The 18312-nt window shown below is 41.9% G+C and overlaps 2 protein-coding genes across 5 annotated transcripts in view; one reads left to right on the top strand and one right to left on the bottom strand.

Moving 5' to 3' along the window:
• DMRT1 (doublesex and mab-3 related transcription factor 1) overlaps positions 1 to 18312 on the top strand; it is a 171860-nt gene that overhangs the window by 101165 nt on the left and 52383 nt on the right. The gene's annotated exons all lie outside the window — the stretch shown is intronic.
• Positions 10762 to 16790, bottom strand: LOC130274544 (uncharacterized). Its single transcript, XM_056522986.1, has 2 exons — positions 13698 to 16790; positions 10762 to 12349 (listed from the first exon to the last, which is right to left on the bottom strand). The coding sequence occupies exon 1, from the start codon at positions 15416 to 15418 to the stop codon at positions 14816 to 14818; it is 603 nt and encodes a 200-aa protein (XP_056378961.1). The 5' UTR covers positions 15419 to 16790; the 3' UTR covers positions 10762 to 12349; positions 13698 to 14815.

The following is an 18312-nucleotide window of genomic DNA, read 5'->3' as shown; positions in this document are numbered from 1 at the left end:
TTTCTTTCTTTTTTTTGCAGCCTTTGCAGCCCGGAACGGATACAATAAGAAAGTCAGCACCGGACATCTCCTTTAAGGTGAAAATGGGCTTGGTCCTTAAGGGGTTAAAGTACAGGAACTTGTTAACTTCTGCCACCTATCTATCATAATTTGTCAGAGGACCAGATGGGCTGGCCTTCCCTCCTCAGATATATCAATGACCCCTTTGCCAGTTCACCAGTTGTACTTCCACAGCTCACTGTTAAAGGGGTACTCCGGTGGAAAACACTTTTTTTTAAATCAACTGGTGCCAGAAAGTTAAACAGATTTGTAAATTACTTCCATTACACTCCCAGTACTTTTTAGCAGCTGTATGCTACAGTGGAAATTCTTTTCTTTTTGAATTTATTTTTTGTCTTGTCAACAGTGCTCTCTGCTGACACCTGATGCCCGTATCAGGAACTGTCTAGAGCAGGAGAAAGTCCCCATAGCAAACCTATGCTGCTCTGGACAGTTCCTGACATGGACAGAGGTGGACAAGACAAAAAAAGAAATTCAAAAAGAAAAGAATTTCCTCTGTAGCATACAGCAGCTGATAAGTACTGGAAGAGTAAAGATTTTTTAATAGAAGTAATTTACAACTCTGTTTAACTTTCTGGCATCAGTTCATTCAAAAAAAAATAAAAAATAAAGGGTTTTCCCCAGAGTACCCCTTTAAAGGAGAAAAGCAAATGTTTTTAAATAAACTGGTACCAGAAAGTTAAACAGATTTGCAAATGACTTACTGTTTAAAGTGTGCCTGTCTGTTACTCAGTACCTAATCCTGACCACGCACATCTAATTTTTATGCCTCTGTCACCTATATTTATTATAAAAATCCTTCTTTTTTTTAACTAGCTCACAATGTTAGAAATCCTCTGTGGAAGGGGGCGTGTCCCTGCCTTGTGGTGGTGGGAGGTGATTGATGCAGCCTTGTCCATGAGTCATCTCTTGTCCATGACTCATGGACAAGCTAATGCTGCTTGTCACGATTTGGCTTCCAGGTAGTGGATCCTCTGTGTCAGCGAGGGATTGGCGTGGACCGTGCTAGTGGACCGGTTCTAAGAGGCTACTGGTTTTCACCAGAGCCCGCCGCAAAGCGGGATGGTCTTGCTGCGGCAGTAGCAACCAGGTCGTATCCACTAGCAACGGCTCTACCTCGCTGACTGCTGAGAAGGCGTGGGACAGAAGGACTAGGCAGAGGCAAGGTCAGACGTAGCAGAAGGTCGGGGGCAGGCGGCAAGGTTCGTAGTCAGGATGGGTAGCAGAAGTTCAGGTACACAGGCTTTGGACACACTAAACGCTTTCACTGGCACAAGGCAACAAGATCCGGCAAGGGAGTGCATGGGAGGAGGTCAGATAAAGGCAGGGAGCAGATGGAAGCCAATTAAGCTAATTGGGCCAGGCACCAATCATTGGTGCACTGGCCCTTTAAGTCTCAGAGAGCTGGCGCGCGCGCGCCCTAGAGAGCGGAGCCGCGCGCGCCAGCACATGACAGCAGGGGACCGGGACGGGTAAGTGACCTGGGATGCGATTCGCGAGCGGGCGCGTCCCGCTGTGCGAATCGCATCCCCAACGGCCATGACAGTGCAGCGCTCCCGGTCAGCGGGACTGACCGGGGCGCTGCAGGGAGAAAGACGCCGTGAGCGCTCCGGGGAGGAGCGGGGACCCGGAGCGCTAGGCGTAACACTGCTGCTGGACTGGTTAGTGTCCCAGTAGGTATGGGGGCCCCTAGTGGTGGGATTTTCAGGAACCTTTTTCTTTATGAAATATATAATTTTAATTTTTTTCAAACAACCATATTACAAAAGGTCTTTCATTTTCATCAGTAACAACATAACATTTTTATTTACAAATCATAATCCTTCCAGTACTTATCAGCTGTTGTATACTACAGAGAAAGTTGTGTAGCTATTTTCAGTCTGACCACAGTGCTCTCTGCTGACACCTCCGTGGTTTGTTATGGGGATTTGCTTCTACTTTGGACAGTTCCTGACATTAACAGAGGTGGCAGCAGAGAGCACTTTGGTCACACTGGAAAGAACTACACACAACTTTCTCTGTAGTATGTTTGTACTCTGTAATATTGTTTTCAATTACAATTTGTTTTCCACCGGAGTACCCCTTTAATCCTTATCTCTGCATACCAGAAACATCTTACAATATCTGCCATTTTGGATATGCTCTAAGTAGCCAGGTCTTTTTTAACCTCTCCACAAGTGTTCCTTGACTCTTGGACAACGCTTCTGATCATCATCATCATCATTATTATTATTATTATTATCTCTTCAGAAATCTTATGAGGAGAACCTGGTCCAAGCTAATTTATGGTGAAATGGTTGTCGTTCCACTTTTCATATTATGGCCTCAACAGTGCTTAATGGAATATTCAGAAGCTTTAGTTGTGCCTGTTACCATTAAAGGGGTATTCCAGGAAAAAGCTTTTTTTATATCAACTGGCTCTAGAAAGTTAAACAGATTTGTAAATTACTTCTATTAAAAAAATCTTAATCCTTTCAATAATTATCAGCTGCTGAAGCTGAGTTGTTGTTTTCTGTCTGGCAACAGTGCTCTCTGCTGACATCTCTGCTTGTCTCGGGAGCTGCACAGAGTAGTAGAGGTTTGCTATGGGGATTTGCTTCTAAACTAGGCGGTTCCCGAGACACGTGTCATCAGAGAGCACTTAGACAGAAAAGAACAACTCGACTTCATCAGCTCATAAGTAGTGAAAGGATTAAGATTTTTTAATAGAAGTAATTTACAAATCTGTTTAACTTTCTGAAGCCAGTTGATATATAGAAAAAAGTTTTTTCCTGGATAACCCCTTTAAGTTTTGCAACAATTCGGTTGTGAAGGTCTTGAGACAGCTCTTTGCTTTTACCTATAATGAGATATGTCTTGTGTGACACCTTGGCAATGAGACTTTTTTTGCAGGCCATCAGTTGAGACTGAACAAGCTGATATTAAATTGCTCTGACAAGGAACTGAATTGCTTTTTAACCCCTTAACGACCACGGACATAAATGTACGTCCTGGTTTGGCGGGACTTTCCGCACCAGGACGTACGTTTACGTCCTGTGTATGACCGCGAGCATCGGAAGGGTACTCGCGTCATACACGACAGGTTCCGGCTGCCGGGGACCCGCCCGTAATGGCCGACATCCACGATCACGCGGATGTCCGCCATTAACCCCTCTGATGCCGTGATCAATACAGATCACGGCATTGCGGCACTTTGATTGGATGTTCGGATCACCCGCAGAGCTGCCGCGGGGATCCGATCATCCAGCATGACAGCCGGAGGTCCCCTTACCTAGCTCCGGCCGTCTCCCGGGGTCTTCTGCTCTGGTCTGCGATCGAGCAGACCAGAGCAGAAGATCACCGATGATACTGAGCAGTGCTGTGTCCTATGCATAGCACTACACAGTATTAGCAATCAAAGGATTGCTATAGATAGTCCCCTATGGGGACATAAAAAGTGTAAAAAAAAAGTTGAAAAAATGTAAAAATAAAAAAGTTAAAAAAAAAATTAAAAATCCCCTCCCCCAATAAAAATGAAAATTGTCAGTTTTTCCCATTTTACCCCCAAGAAGCGTAACATTTTTTTTTTTTTTTTTAATAAACATATTTGGTATTGCCGCATGCGTAAATGTCCGATCTATCAAAATATGTTAATGATCCCGTACGGTGAATGGCGTAAACGTAATTTTTTTTTTTTTAGAAGTCCAAAAATGCTGCTTTTTTGTCACATTTTATTCAAAAAAAATTAATAAAAAATGATCTAAAAGTTTTATATATGCCAATGTGGTATCTAAAAAAAAGTACAGATGATGGCGCAAAAAATGAGCCCTCATATCGCCCTATATACGGAAAAATGAAAAAGTTATAGGTGGTCAAAATAGGGCGATTTTAGATTACTGATTTTGTACAAAAAGTTTTAGATTTTTTTTAAGTGGTACAAAAATATAAAAGTATCTAGCCATGGGTATCATTTTAACCGTATTGACCCACAGAATAAAGAACACATGTCATTTTTACCGTAAAGTGTACAGTGTGAAAACAAAACCTACAAAATGTGCAAAATTTTGGTTTTCATTTAAATTTCCTCCCTAAAAAATGTTTTTTTGGGTTCGCCGTACATTTTATGGTAAAATGAGAGGTTTCATTACAAAGTACAATTGGTCACGCAAAGAACAAGCCCTTATATGGGTCTTTAGATGGAAATGTAAAAGAGTTATGGATTTTAGAAGGTGAGGAGGAAAAAACGAAAACGCAAAAATAAAATTGGCCTGGTCCTTAAGGTGAAAATGGGCTTGGTCATTAAGGTTAATTTCTTTTAGATTTTTAGCTGTTGCCTTGGCTTTTTATGCCTTTTTGCACCTCCCTTTCTTAATTTGTTCAGTACTTTTACATTATTTATTTTACATTATTACTATTATTATTATTATTATTATGTATTATTTCTTGATCCCAATTAGTCCTTCTCTTAGACTCAGACCATCTCTTTTCTCAGGGATGCTCTGCTCATTTTGGGGATGCCTCTCCTTGCCGACTTGGTACTTCCTGTCCTTTATACCTCTACTCTTCTGATCAGGCAGCTGGTCTGGTGTCCTGTTCTCCTGTCGCTTGTCTTCTTTCCTGGCGGACTCCTTCCTGGCTGTTTTAGGCCTAGGTCTCAGTCTCTCCAGTCAAGCATCAGGTAAAGGCCACGTGGGGGGGCCCTTCTCCATGCTATTCACTCTCTGTAAGGCCTTCTTTTCTCTGGGACTTCTCCTCCAGGCTTTACCTGCGGCCACTTCAGCTCGCGTCTGCATGGTGCTCTCTTCCCCCCCCCCCCCCCCCCCCCCAGCCAAAGATTTAGTCCCTGGCCTCTGCTGGGAGTAGACCACAGACCTTCTTTCATAAGGAGAGGAAGCATCCTGACAGACGCTTGTCCTCTACGAAGACAGGTACCATGTTCCCTTTTCCCAACGATTTGTTCACTAAGTGTGTGGTTTCTCCTCTGGTGGTTCCTTCGGTTTCCTGAATTTTGTTACCAGTTGGGGACATGTCCCTACATTGTCTGGCCCTGTGAGGTCTGATTGCATTGTCTTGTATCACGTTTTAGTCATATATTTAGTCATATATTTCTGGTATCAGGTTTTAGTCATATATTTCTAGTTAGAATCACAGAGGAATGACACCACAGAACTATGAGAAATTATATTACAGAATTGTTATTTCATGGGGAAGTGTTTACTTAATCAGGCAGGTCAGGGGAGGACACAGGTCCTCTTTAAAGGGGTACTCAACTGGAAAACATTTTTTTTTTAAATCAACTGGTACCAGAAAGTTAAACATATTTGTATATTACTTCTATTTAAAAATCGTAATCCTTCCAGTACTTATCAGCTGCTGTATGCTCCACAGGAAATTCTTTTTGAATGTCTTTTCTGTCTGACCACAGTTCTCTCTGCTGACACCTCTGTCCATTTTAGGATCTGTCCAAAGCAGGAGCAATCCCCATAGAAAACCTATCCTGCTCTGAATAGTTCCTGACATAGAAAGAGGTGTCAGCAGAGAGCACTGTGGTCAGACAGAAAGGCAATTCAAAAATAAAAGAACTTCCTGTGGAGCATACTGCAGCTCATAACTACTGGAAGGATTTAAAAAAAAAAACTTTTCCAGTGGAGAACCCCTTTAAGGCCTCTTTTACGCACAGTGTTTCCGCTTGTAAAAAACACCATGCGTGAGTTATCAAAGACTTGCACCTTACATGCCTGGTCTCAGGGTTAAAGAACGCTAGCTCAAGATGCAGCAATAATTTTGATGCCTCATTAAAGGGGCTATGCACTTATACAAAATGTATCCCCTATCCTGAACGGGGCATGGCTTTCACCTTACAAACACTGGCGACTTCTGCTTCTCACCAGAGCACTCTGGCTTTTCCCTTGGAGACGCACTGGTGCTAGATTGCTAGTAAACAATTGCATTTTGCAATGATTTTGCCAAAAAGGCAGAATAAATTTATGAAAAAGCATGGAAAAAACTTAACTGTGTGAACACAGCCTTAGCAATACTAGTCAAGCGGTCATCAACCATAATCAAATTCATCTTTTTGATTACTAATGGGATGGGAAACTGAGTTTTCCATGTTCTAGCTATAGCTTGTCCATAGAAAAAGTATAGTTTTGCAGCATTTTTCCACACGTGCTGAAGATTAAAAAAACAAAGCTTGATCAGGGCACTTTTTTTAATTACATTCCGCCATCGAATATATAAGGTGATTCCTTCTCCTCCAGAACCAACCAATGTGCTAGCATTCCCACCAAATACCGTACCCCTACTACATCTACAAAAGCATAACAACAAAGCTGAGGGAAACATTTTTGATAACCTGTTCGGTAGGATGTACCAGTGTAACACTACTTTCCTTCCATCTTGCACAAGAGCTGGATGGAAAATTTGGCAGTGGTCTTTATCATCTTGGACCATTCAGAAAGATCAAAGGTCTTTTCCTGGTCCGCCTCCCATGTGGACATAACACAGTAGACCTTAAAAAAAAAAGCTCTTACGCCCTAATGAGCCCATAAATAGGGTTTCAAACAGTGAAAAGGTTGTAATATCATTATTATGAGCTTTAAGACCCTGAATAAAATGAGCAATCAGATTATTATGAAAGACCGCAGAGTCTGGAAGTTTATAAACTGTTTGGAAATAAGAAAGAGTCTTTGGAATCTCCAGTTCTAATAAACCCTTTATTCATCCACCAAGTGAACGATGATGGATTAAAGTCAGGATTGTCAGGATTGGGGGCCTCGGGTCTATGGGATGAATGAAGTAGAAAACTGCCTCTCAACCTGTCCCATGAGGCAAGAGAAGTAAACCACAAAGCCATGTGTTTATTGTTCTTTAAAAGTATTTTGTTGCATTTGTTTTTTAATATGAATATTTTTGACGTGTGTTTTGCTCAGGCTTTTTTTTATCCTGTAATGCATATGGAGAAATGTTTGAAATTAGCTCTAAACCTAGATCATTCAGCATTTAAAAAGAAATAAAAATAAAGGTAAAAAGCCCAAACTACAACTCATACAATGTATGGGTTATTTTAATTACTGTTGTAATTTATTTTATTCTTATTTTAGTGTTGAATGTTCTACAGAAAAGTATAATTGTAAAATCTATTCACTGTTTTTGTATGCCTCTTACATGTATGTTGTGTACTTTGTAATGTAGATGTGATTTATTTAGCGTTATTTATTTTATTTACATTCTAAATAGGAACATAAAAACAAAGAGAAGCTATTTTATTAGATTTTCAGCCTGAATGGCTGCCTTGATAGCATTCTGGTTAGAACAACCTTGAACAATGGATATTTTCTCAAAGTCAACTGCTTATAACTATTGTTTCTAAAAGATTTTAATTTGGCACAAATATATATAATACTGTTTATTGTTCAATATGTGCCAGATTTATTTAGAGGCAAAATGTATGTTTTATGGTACACTAGGTACAATGTAAATGAATCAGCTTTTTCTCCTTTGTGAAAGGCAGGCATGGACATCACCTTTAGGCCTTTGACACACACAGATTCTTGTAGCCTTCTTTTTTTCTTTAGATTTGAAAAAACTTTCTACAGGTGACATTTACAGTTTTTATAGGGGGCACAATGCAAAGATGCCACCACTAAATACATTTGGTATATAGACTTAACGATAGGAAAAAAAAACATCTCCAAAAAATGCCAGACTTTTCTGCTGTGGAAATTCCGCCGTGTACACAGTGCAGCAGAATCCCATTGAAATATTTCCACAGAATTATGCCAGGAATTCTGCTACGTGAACATAGCTTAAAGGGGTACTCCGGCCCTAAGACATCTTATTCCCTTTCCAAAGGATTGGGGATAAGATGTCTGATCGCTGGGGTCCCGTCGCTGGGGACTGGCAATCTTCCATTCAGCACCCACCTCAGGGAGCTGCACGCCGCGCTGACAGCTCAGAATCTGCCATGTGACGACCACGGGGCCGGAGTATCGTGACATCATGACTCCGCCCCGTGTGACGTCACGCCCCACCCCCCGATAAAAGTCTATGGGAGGGGGTATGATGGCAGGACCCCCACGGTCAGAAAACTTATCCCCTATCCTTTGGATAGGGGATAAGATGTCTTAGCGACGTGTACCCCTTTAAGGCTGCTTTCACAAAAGTGTATTTTGCATCCGCATTATTTCCATTTTTTTGTGGCTCATAATACAGAACTAATGTTAATCCATAGGGCTATTCACATGTGCACATTGTAAAATTGCAGCATCCTTTACTTTCGGATGGACAATGCGCATAGGCGTTTGAAGGAAATAAAATATAGGTGCATCAATATTTGTTCTGTATTTGATTACGATTTCATCTATATTGCATCAGTTTCCTACTTTGAAAACAGCCCATCACTACATACTTCACAGAAATATGCAGTAAAGATGACTGGTGAAATCTCATTAGTAAAACATCTGTATTTTGGATCCGTTTTACCAATACACTCACATGAAAATGGCCATAGGGGCGTTTTATTATTGCGACCATGCTAGTTTTCAACCAACATTTCTCTTGAGACAAATATCAGTTTTCTAGTGACTTGGAAGAAAACAGCTTATTTATTTGTCAGTCTTTATCGTATAGTAGAAATTGGGCACAGAAATAGTGGTTCTTTACTTCTGGTTCTTCGTTTTCTACATAAGCCTTAGAAATGGGCAGAACTTACGCTTTGCTCAGATCCGCGTTAAATGCCATTCTAAGCCTCTATTGCAGAAAAGCTAGTCAAAACAACAGACACCAAAACATTTTCCAATGGTTCCTCATCACAAATCTGGCACTCCTGGTATCCATGTGTATATATATATATATATATATATATATATATATATATGTATACATTGCTCAAAAAAATAAAGGGATGCTAGATAAGATAACACATGCTACATCTGAATGAACTAATCGTATGAAATACTTTCGTCTTTACACAATTTGCTGACAACAAAATCAAATTTATAGGTCTGGATATGGAGTCACACTCAAAATCAAAGTGGAAAACCACACTATAGGCTGATCCAACTTTGATGTAATGTCCTTAAAACAAGTCAAAATGAGGCTCAGTAGTGTATGTGGCCTCCACCTGCCTGTATGACCTCCATACAACACCTGGGCATTTTCCCGATGAGATGGCGGATGGTCTCCTGAGGGATGTCCTCCCAGACCTGGACTAAAGCATCTGCCAACTCCTGGACAGTCTGTAGTGCAACGTGGCGTTGGTGGATGGAGCGAGACATGATATCCCGGATGTGCTCAATCAGATTCAGGTCTGGTGAACGGGCCGGCCAGTCCATAGCATCAATGCCTTCCTTTTGCAGGAATTGCTGACACACTGCAGTCACATGAGGTCTAGCATTGTCTTGCATTAGGAGGAACCCAGGTCCAATTGCACCAGCATATGGTCTCACTAGGGGTCTGAGGATCACATCTCGGTACCTAATGGCAGTCAGGCTACCTTTGGCAAGCACATGGAGGGCTGTGCAACCCCCCAAAGAAATGCCACCCCACACCATTACTGACCCAGTGCCAAATCTGTCATGCTGGAGATGCTGCAGGCAGCAGAACGTTCTCCACGGCGTCTCCAGACTCTGTCACCTCTGTCACATGGGCTCAGTGTGAACCTGCTTTCATCTGTGAAGAGCACAGGGCGCCAGCGGCAAATTTGCCAATCTTGGTGTACAATGGCAAATGCCAAACGTCCTGCACGGTGTTGGGCTGTAAGCACAACCCCCACCTGTGGACATTGGGCCCTCATACCACCCTCATGGAGTCTGTTTCTGACTGTTTGAGTGGACACATGCACATTTGTGGCCTGCTGGAGGTCATTTTGCAGGGCTCTGGCAGTGCTTCTCCTGCTCCTCCTTGCACAAAGGCGGACGTAGTGGTCCTGCTGCGGGGTTGTTGCCCTCCTACGGCCTCCTCCACGTCTCCTGATGTACTGGTCTGTCTCCTGGTAGTGCCTCCATGCTCTGGACACTATGCTGACAGACACAGCAAACCTTCTTGCCACAGCTCGCATTGATGTGCCATCCTGGATGAGCTGCACTACCTAAGCCACTTGACTCCGTCTCATGCTACCACTAGAGTGAAAGCACCGCCAGCATTAAAAAGTGACCAAAACATCAGCCAGAAAGCATAGGAACTGAGAAGTGGTCTGTGGTCACCCCCTGCAGAACCACTACTTTTTTGGGGGTTAAACCCCATGGGTCCAGATTGCTACGGTCGGCCAGGACCCATGGCTAATGCCGGGCACTGCCGATCGGGCTGATGCCCAGCATTAAGCCTTTAGACGCCGCGATCAACTAAACTGAAAGTGAAACTATCCCGGCAGCTCAGCGGAGCTGATCGGGACTATCGCGACAGAATCGCGATGTCTCGATCAGTTTACTGGATGACAGAAGGGTCCTCACCTGCCTCCTCGTCCGATCAGTGATCTGCTGCTCCATGCCTGCGCAGCAGAGCACCGGTAACAATTATCGTTGCTATGCAATGGAACATTGAACAGTGTATGCAATCAGAAGATTGCATAGTATAGTCTCCTAAGGGGGCTAAAAAAAAAGTAAAAATTTGGAAAAAAAAAAAAAGAGAATACATGTGAATAAGACCCCCCCCCCCCCCAATAACAGTTTAAATCACCTCTCTTTTCCTATTTTTTTAATAAAATAATGTAATAAAAAAAAATCATATGTGGTAATATGTCCGAACTATTAAAATATAAGGTTAGCTAAACCGCATGGTCGATGGCGTACACGTAATGAAAAATACTAAACTCCAAAATAGTGAATTTTTGTTCACTTTATATTCCATAAAAATATTAATAAAAAGCGATCAAACAGTCCCATCAAAACAAAAATGGTACCGCCAAAAACTACAGACCGCAGCTCCAAAAATAAGCCCTCAAATAGCCTCATACGCGCAAAAATAAAAAAGTTATAGGGGGTCAGAAGATGACAATTTTAAACACACTAATTTTGGTGCATGTAGTTATAAGTTTTTTTTAAAGTAGTAAAATAAATAAAACCTACATAAATACGGTATCCCTGTAACCGTATGGACAAACATAATAAAGATAATGTGTCATTTTTACCGAAAAGGGCACTGCGTAGAACCGGAAGCCCTAAAAAGTTGCAAAATGGCATCTTTTTTTCTTCATTTCACCCCACAAATAATTTTTTTTGGTTTCGCTGCATATTATGTTGTAATATAAGTAATGTCATTACAAAGTACAATTGGTGACGCAAAAGAACAAGCCCTTATATGGGTCTGTAGATTCAAAATTTAATATTATGTTTTTTAGATGGTGAGGAGTAAAAAACGAAAATGCTAAATTGAAGATTGTTTTAGTCCTTAAGCTGAAAATGGGCTGAGTCCTTAAGGGGTTAAAATAAGAAAGTACTGCCTTTTGGGTCCAGGTTAGGTTGTGGTAAATCGATTGCTGACTTACGTCTTGCCATGGTGGATGATAACTTCTCTTTGATAAATGGTAAGGTTAGGGTTAATTTTAGGATCCCTCTATAATTAGGTGTTGCACAATTGTCTTTTCGTCAGGAAAATACGCCCGGCACGAGTGGAATAACCTTCATGGGAGCTATGCTGTCCTTCTGTCGGCCGCTGTCTTTGAAAATTGCCTGCAGAGTTAGTGAGCAGGAACAGTTAAGATTTACAAACAATGATGAAGCTTGTCACGCATCTTTCACCATTCATCATTGGGGCCGCCGGAGCCGGGCGGTGAAGTGTTCTTCATAAAAACCAGCTCAGTGTGAAATACACCTCGCTGCAATGTTTACTGCTCTGAAACTCGTCACAGCCCTTTATAGTAAATCCAGATTGCGATGTGACATTACAGTATATCATTGCAGAGCGCGGTGGGGTTTACACTAGGAATGAGTGCAGTTCACACCAGATGAGATGTCCAGATTGAGTTATGTAGGAATTTGGCTGTTAGATGGGGATAACTTATTTTTTCCCTCTCATGTTTTGTTTTGTGTTTTTTTTCTAGCTAGGAAAGTTAACTTATTTTTCTACATCTTTCTTTTCCTCGTGATTTGTCTTGTTCCGTTCATTAGATGCTCCCCACTTCATTTTCTTAACCTTGGATTCGGAGATTGGAAATGTTATTATGATTCACAAGCTCACATTGTGTAGGGCAATATACTTTATATACTGAGACATATATCAAGTAAACACATACCTTATGGAGGATAACGTCTTACAAATCCTGCTTGCTTTCAGCTTCTGTCCAGTGCTGCATGTAATGAAATTGCCATGTCTGTCGATTAAAATCGAGTGTTTCTTGAGTTGTAAAACTGGAATCTACAGGAATTTCCTTTTCCACTACCTAGCCTTGAAGCAATGTATATGTACCTAGCAAGCAATGCCACTACCCACTTTCTAAACTTAATAATACACATATATCTGCTTAACAATTGACAGTTAATGCATGTTAATGAAAAATATATATTTTTTTCTAAGATGTTACTATTAAAGAGGTATTCCAGGGAAAAACTTTTTTTTATATATCAACTGGCTCCAGAAAGTTAAACAGATTTGTAAATTACTTCTATTAAAAAATCTTAATCCTTTCAGTACTTATGAGCTTCTGAAGTTAAGGTTGTTCTTTTCTGTCTAAATCCTCTCTGATGACACCTGTCTCGGGAAACACCCAGTTTAGAAGCAAATCCCCATAGCAAACCTCTTCTAAACTGGGCGTTTCCCAAGACAGGTGTTATCAGAGAGGATTTAGACAGAAAAGAACAACCTTAACTTCAGAAGCTCATAAGTACTGAAAGGATTAAGATTTTTTTAATAGAAGTAATTTACAAATCTGTTTAACTTTCTGGAGCCAGTTGATATATATAAAAAAGTTTTTTCCTGGAATACCCCCTTTAAATATCCCCATCTCATAAAGTGATAACACATTACTAGGATATGCCTCTGGGGTCTGACCTCTGGAATTAGGACTTATGATTAGGTGCTACAGTCCCTGCACATGTGGTTGAGGGAGCATGTATTTTCAGGTATGGGTTCCAGTGTGCAGTACTTAACCTATTATAAAGTGATGGTCTAATAATAAGTCAACACTTTATGAGTTAAGATATACCCCTTTAAAGAAGAAGTCCCATGCCAATAAGTACAGAAAAACGTATCCCCTATCCGCAGGATAGAGGATAACTTTTAGATGGCGGGGGGTCTGAGCGCTGTGGCCCCCTGCAATCTCCTGTACAGATCCCCAGCTCTCCCACAGAGTAGCGAGTCACAACCCCCACCCGAAACAGGCGCTGTCACACCCCCTCTATATATCTCTATGGGAGAGACGTTCGGCTATCTTCGGCTCTATAACACACCTGTTTTTTTGTGACATTGTTTTCTGTTGTGGTTTTCCTATTACAAACCTTGTGATTTAACAAATCACATAATTTGTAATATGTTAAATTGCGACAAATGCAAAAAAATGCCACAAGGAAATGAAACAAAAAGCCCATTTATACATGCATGCTGTATTATATTTCTTTAATGTCATCTAACTAACATCAATGTTTAAAAAAAAAAAAAAATCAAATAAGGTTCAAGTATCAAATTAGGTTTCATCTGTGCAGCCTTTTCCACTCATAGCTCACCTCACACACTGAACTGCTCTGGGCTGTGTGTAGTAGAGTGAGGGAGGAAGTTCTCTGTATGTGGCTTCAGATGATGTCACGCCTGCTGGGGAACATCCTGTGAATCTGAGCCTGAGCAGAAAATATAGAGCAATATCATGGTAGAGAACTAAAAAAAACTCAATTTTTCCAATATAAAAACCTGAAAAAGGTGCATGGTTGTTGGAGGAAAGGGGTGTGTCCCTGACAAAGGGGCGTGAGATCGACAAAAGGGTTGTGTACCCAACATATTTACTAAGGTTTCCACCTAAAATGTGGTAGCTTTGAGCTTTAGAAAACCCAACTGTTTAGAACTGTTGTAAAAAAGCATAGGGAAATAGTTGTAAAAATTAGGAAATAATACTGTCAGGAAAAAACCCACAAAATCAACCCCATTGTCTTCAGACCCTTTTACTTTTTTCACATTTTGTTATGTTGAAACTTTGTGCTAAAATACACACTTGACCAAGATAACAGCTGACCCTTTCCTTGAATGCATGTTCATGCCCGGGCGTGCATTCAAGCTTAGCAAGAAGTACAGGAAAAAGAGTTGTCCAGCACGATAGCTTTGCTTACAAATCACCTTTATCATGATGGGGCAGTGAACAGGGAGGATTATAAAATTTAACAAGCTAGGTACTACTTAATCATAGAATATCTATGATCAAGCGTACATTGCGTGAAATGCGTTAGAAGTTTTTATCTCCTGAATTTACCTTGGTGTGAACAACGTTTTTCATTAAAGCAAAGGCAACCTGTGCTAACATAATCATAGTGAAAAAATTATGTTTTCCCCCATCATTGTGCACTCGATACCCTGCAATGGCAAAATGAAACCAGAATGTTATAAATCTTTTTGGAAATAAATAAATATATATATATATATATATATATATTGTGATGATCCGTCTTGGGGATTAGCTCTGGGATCGTCCTGGACCACGCCACAGGATGCGTTTCTTCTCAATAAACCAACAAACAAACGTTTATAATGCAAATCTGGCACCTTGCCAGTTTTATTAGACAGGTTGCAGGGAAAGAAATAAACAAAAAGCAGGAACAAACAAAATCCTAGACTGTCTGGTCACTGACTAAACAGATCAGCTTGTCCTGACTAACAACCACTGAGCTTCCCTCAGCTGGTTAAACATATGTCCCCTGCAACCTTCTTTCTCTTCAGGGGCACCAGCTATCTCAGGTTTGGCTTCAGAGTCTTTGGCTCCCTCAGATTCTTGTGTAGAATCAGCTTCTACTACTGCAGCTTCTTCAGGCTGACTCTTTTCTTCACCTGTAGCTTCAGCTGTGCCATTCTCTTTACTCACAGCTTTTGAGGTTGACTCTGGTTTAGCTTCTGCTTCAGAGGATTTCTCTGCCTCAGCATTACCTTCAGAATTTTTGGTCCGCTCAGGTTCAGAGGATTTCCCACCTCTCTTCTCCTTAGTCTCCACTTCAGAGGATTTCCCACCAGGTTTCGGCTCTGTCCTAGCTTCAGGGGACTTCTTACAGGACTTCACCTCAATCTTCGCTTTAGTGGACTTTTTGGCATTCAGAGAAAACATAACTGTATCCTGTAACTTTGGCCCCAGAAGCCTTTCTTGAGCCAATTCCGCCATATCTTGGTCTCTGCTCTCTTTTAGGACTTCCTGGTCCTCTTCCTTTTTCTCACATTTTCGCAGCTTACACTGGAGCTTAGCGGACTTCATCCTCTCACTGTCAAGTAACTCTGTCAAGTCCCTGACAGTATCTTCCGAAGACAGCAATTGTTTCCTCAATTGTTCATTGTCCGCCAGCACAGCCACCTGCTCGTAGAGTTGCGCTCCCAGCAAAACCAGATGACATCACGAGCACAGTTCTCTCTGCTGACATTATTTTAATAAAAATAATAACACTTTATTTATTGTTGTCCTTAGTGGGCTTTGAACCCAAGTCCCAAGCACTGCAAGGCAGCAGTGCTAACCACTGAGCCACCATACTGACCTTAGCATACATCTGCTATGCTTAGCATACATCTGCTATGCTGTTTCAAGAAAAACATTATCAGCCTGCATTGGTTCACAATATACAGCACCATTCACACAGTCCAGTAGAGACCCCCCAGTCCTCACTCCTTCCGGAACCTTTGTGTGCGAACTCTCAGGTGCACTCTCAGCATCCCACAGCTGCCAGAAATACGGAAAGTCTCTGCCCAGTACAATTTCCACTGTAAGTTCCGCACATACCTCCATCATATGGCTTACTGTCCCAAAACATGTATCAAAGGTGATTTGAACAGTCTTACCGGGCTCCGGGCGGGACTTCACAAATGGAATTATTTCTGGCATAATCTGAGATACAGTCTGGCAACAATCCAAGTCCACCCACAGTGGGATTCCGCCCACCGACAACTCACGGGACCTTGGCTTCATCTTGGCGACCACAGCTTGTGGCCCACGTCGGTTGCTCCCAGCAACGGCCTTTCGAGGTTGTACCATTTTCTTGAAAAAAAATTCTCGATCCGTTGCCCCTAGCAACGCTGCTCCACAGACACCAAACTGTGCTTGAACTTCTCTGCTGGGCTCCTCCGACTTGCAATCTTGCTGGGGGTTGCTCCTAGCAACAGCTCCTCTCCAACTCGCCTGTTGGTTGCCCTTGGCAATGGGTTGCCCTTAGCAACGGCGTGCCCGCATCCTCCACCAAAATGTGACGATCCGTCTTGGGGATTAGCTCTGGGATCGTGCTGGACCACGCCACAGGATGCGTTTCTTCTCAATAAACCAGCAAACAAACGTTTATAATGCAAATCTGGCACCTTGCCAGTTTTATTAGACAGGTTGCAGGGAAAGAAATAAACAAAAAGCAGGAACAAACAAAATCCTAGACCATCTGGTCACTGACTAAACAGATCAGCTTGTCCTGACTAACAACCACTGAGCTTCCCTCAGCCGGTTAAACATATGTCCCCTGCAACCTTCTACTCACAATTCATGTCACTCTCTTTGAGCTACTCATAGCTCGGGCTGTGTTCTCCTCAGCAGGCTCTGTCTCTTCCCTACAGCCCACAAGCTGTCTCCTTGGAAGAGCCCAGATTAGACTGAGTCTCCATCTCATATACACACCTCCCTTCCCTCCTGCCTCATTACTTAAGAAGCAGGTGAGAGCTTCTGCAGGGTGAGCCAAGGAAATACACCCTTTCCTTGCCACACTGCCTCAATATATATATATATATATATATATATATATATATATATATATATATATAGTGTTTACAAAAGTATTCAGTCTCTTTACTCTGTATTACATTGAAGTATTTTTGGAAGAGATTACAGCCTTCAATTTTCTTGGGTATAAAGCCACAAGGTCATCACATCTGGATAATGGCATTTTCTTCCATTCTTCTCTGCAGATTCTCTAAAGCTCTGTCAGGTTGGATAAGGGCCAACAGTGGAAGCCATTTTCAGGTCTCAGAGATGTTTGATTGGGTTCAAGTCAGGGCTCTGGCTGGGACCCTTAAGTATTTTCACAGAGTTGTCTATAAGCTGATCATGTGTTGTCTTGGCTGTTTGCTTTGTGTTGTTGTCTTGTTAAAAAGTGAACCTTTGGCCCAGTTTTAGGTCTAGAGCACTCTGGCATCAGGTTTTCATCAAGAATATTTCTTGTACTTTGCTCCATTTAGCTTTACCTCACCCCTTACCAATCTCCTTGTGCAAGACACTGAAAAACACCCCTATTGAAAAACATTGCCACCACCACGCTTTACTGTAGGGATGGTATTGGGCAGCAGTGCTTGGCTTCCTTTAGGCATGACACTCACAATTGAGGCCAGAATGTTCACTCTTGGTTTCATCAGATTGGAGAATCCTGTTTCTCGCAGTCTAATTGCCCTTTAGGTGCTTTTTTTCAAACTCCATGTGGGCTTTCATGTGTGGAGATTTCGTTATGACCACTGCCATAAAGGCCAGATTAGTAGAGTGCTGCAGTGAGGGTTAACCTTCTGTACACAGGATTTTTGGAACCCAGCCACAGTGACCATTAGGTTTGGGATACCTTACTTACCAAGGCCCCCCTCCACTAATTAGTTTGCCAGAGGTAGCCTGACTACCATTAGGTACTGAGTTGAGATCCTCAGCCCCCTTGTGAGACCATATGCTGGTGTGGTTGGCCCTAGGCTCCTTCTAATTCAAGACAATCCTAGACCTCATGTGGCTGGAGTGTGTCAGCAATTCCTGCAAGACGAAGGCATTGATGCTATAGGACTGGCCCGCCCGTTCCCCAAACCTGAATCTCATTGAGCACATCTGGAACATCATGTCTCTCTCTTTAGTCCAGGTCTGGGAGGACATCCCTCAGGAGACTATCCACCTCATCAGGAGCATGCCCAGGCGTTCTAGGGAGGTCATACAGGCCCGTGGAGGCCACACACACTACTGAGCCTCATTTTGACTTGTTTTAAGAACATTACATCAAAGTTGGATCAGCCTGTAGTGGGGTTTTCCACTTTGATTTTGAGCGTGACTCCATATCCAGACCTGTTGTCAGTACATTCAACTATGTAAAGACGAAAGTATTTCATACGATTAGTTCATTCAGATCTAGGATGTGTTATGTTAGTGTTCCCTTT

Source organism: Hyla sarda, chromosome 1 (assembly GCF_029499605.1).
Source record: "Hyla sarda isolate aHylSar1 chromosome 1, aHylSar1.hap1, whole genome shotgun sequence".
In the NCBI taxonomy this organism is placed as follows: domain Eukaryota; kingdom Metazoa; phylum Chordata; class Amphibia; order Anura; family Hylidae; genus Hyla; species Hyla sarda.
This window is presented reverse-complemented; position numbering and strand designations above follow the sequence as displayed.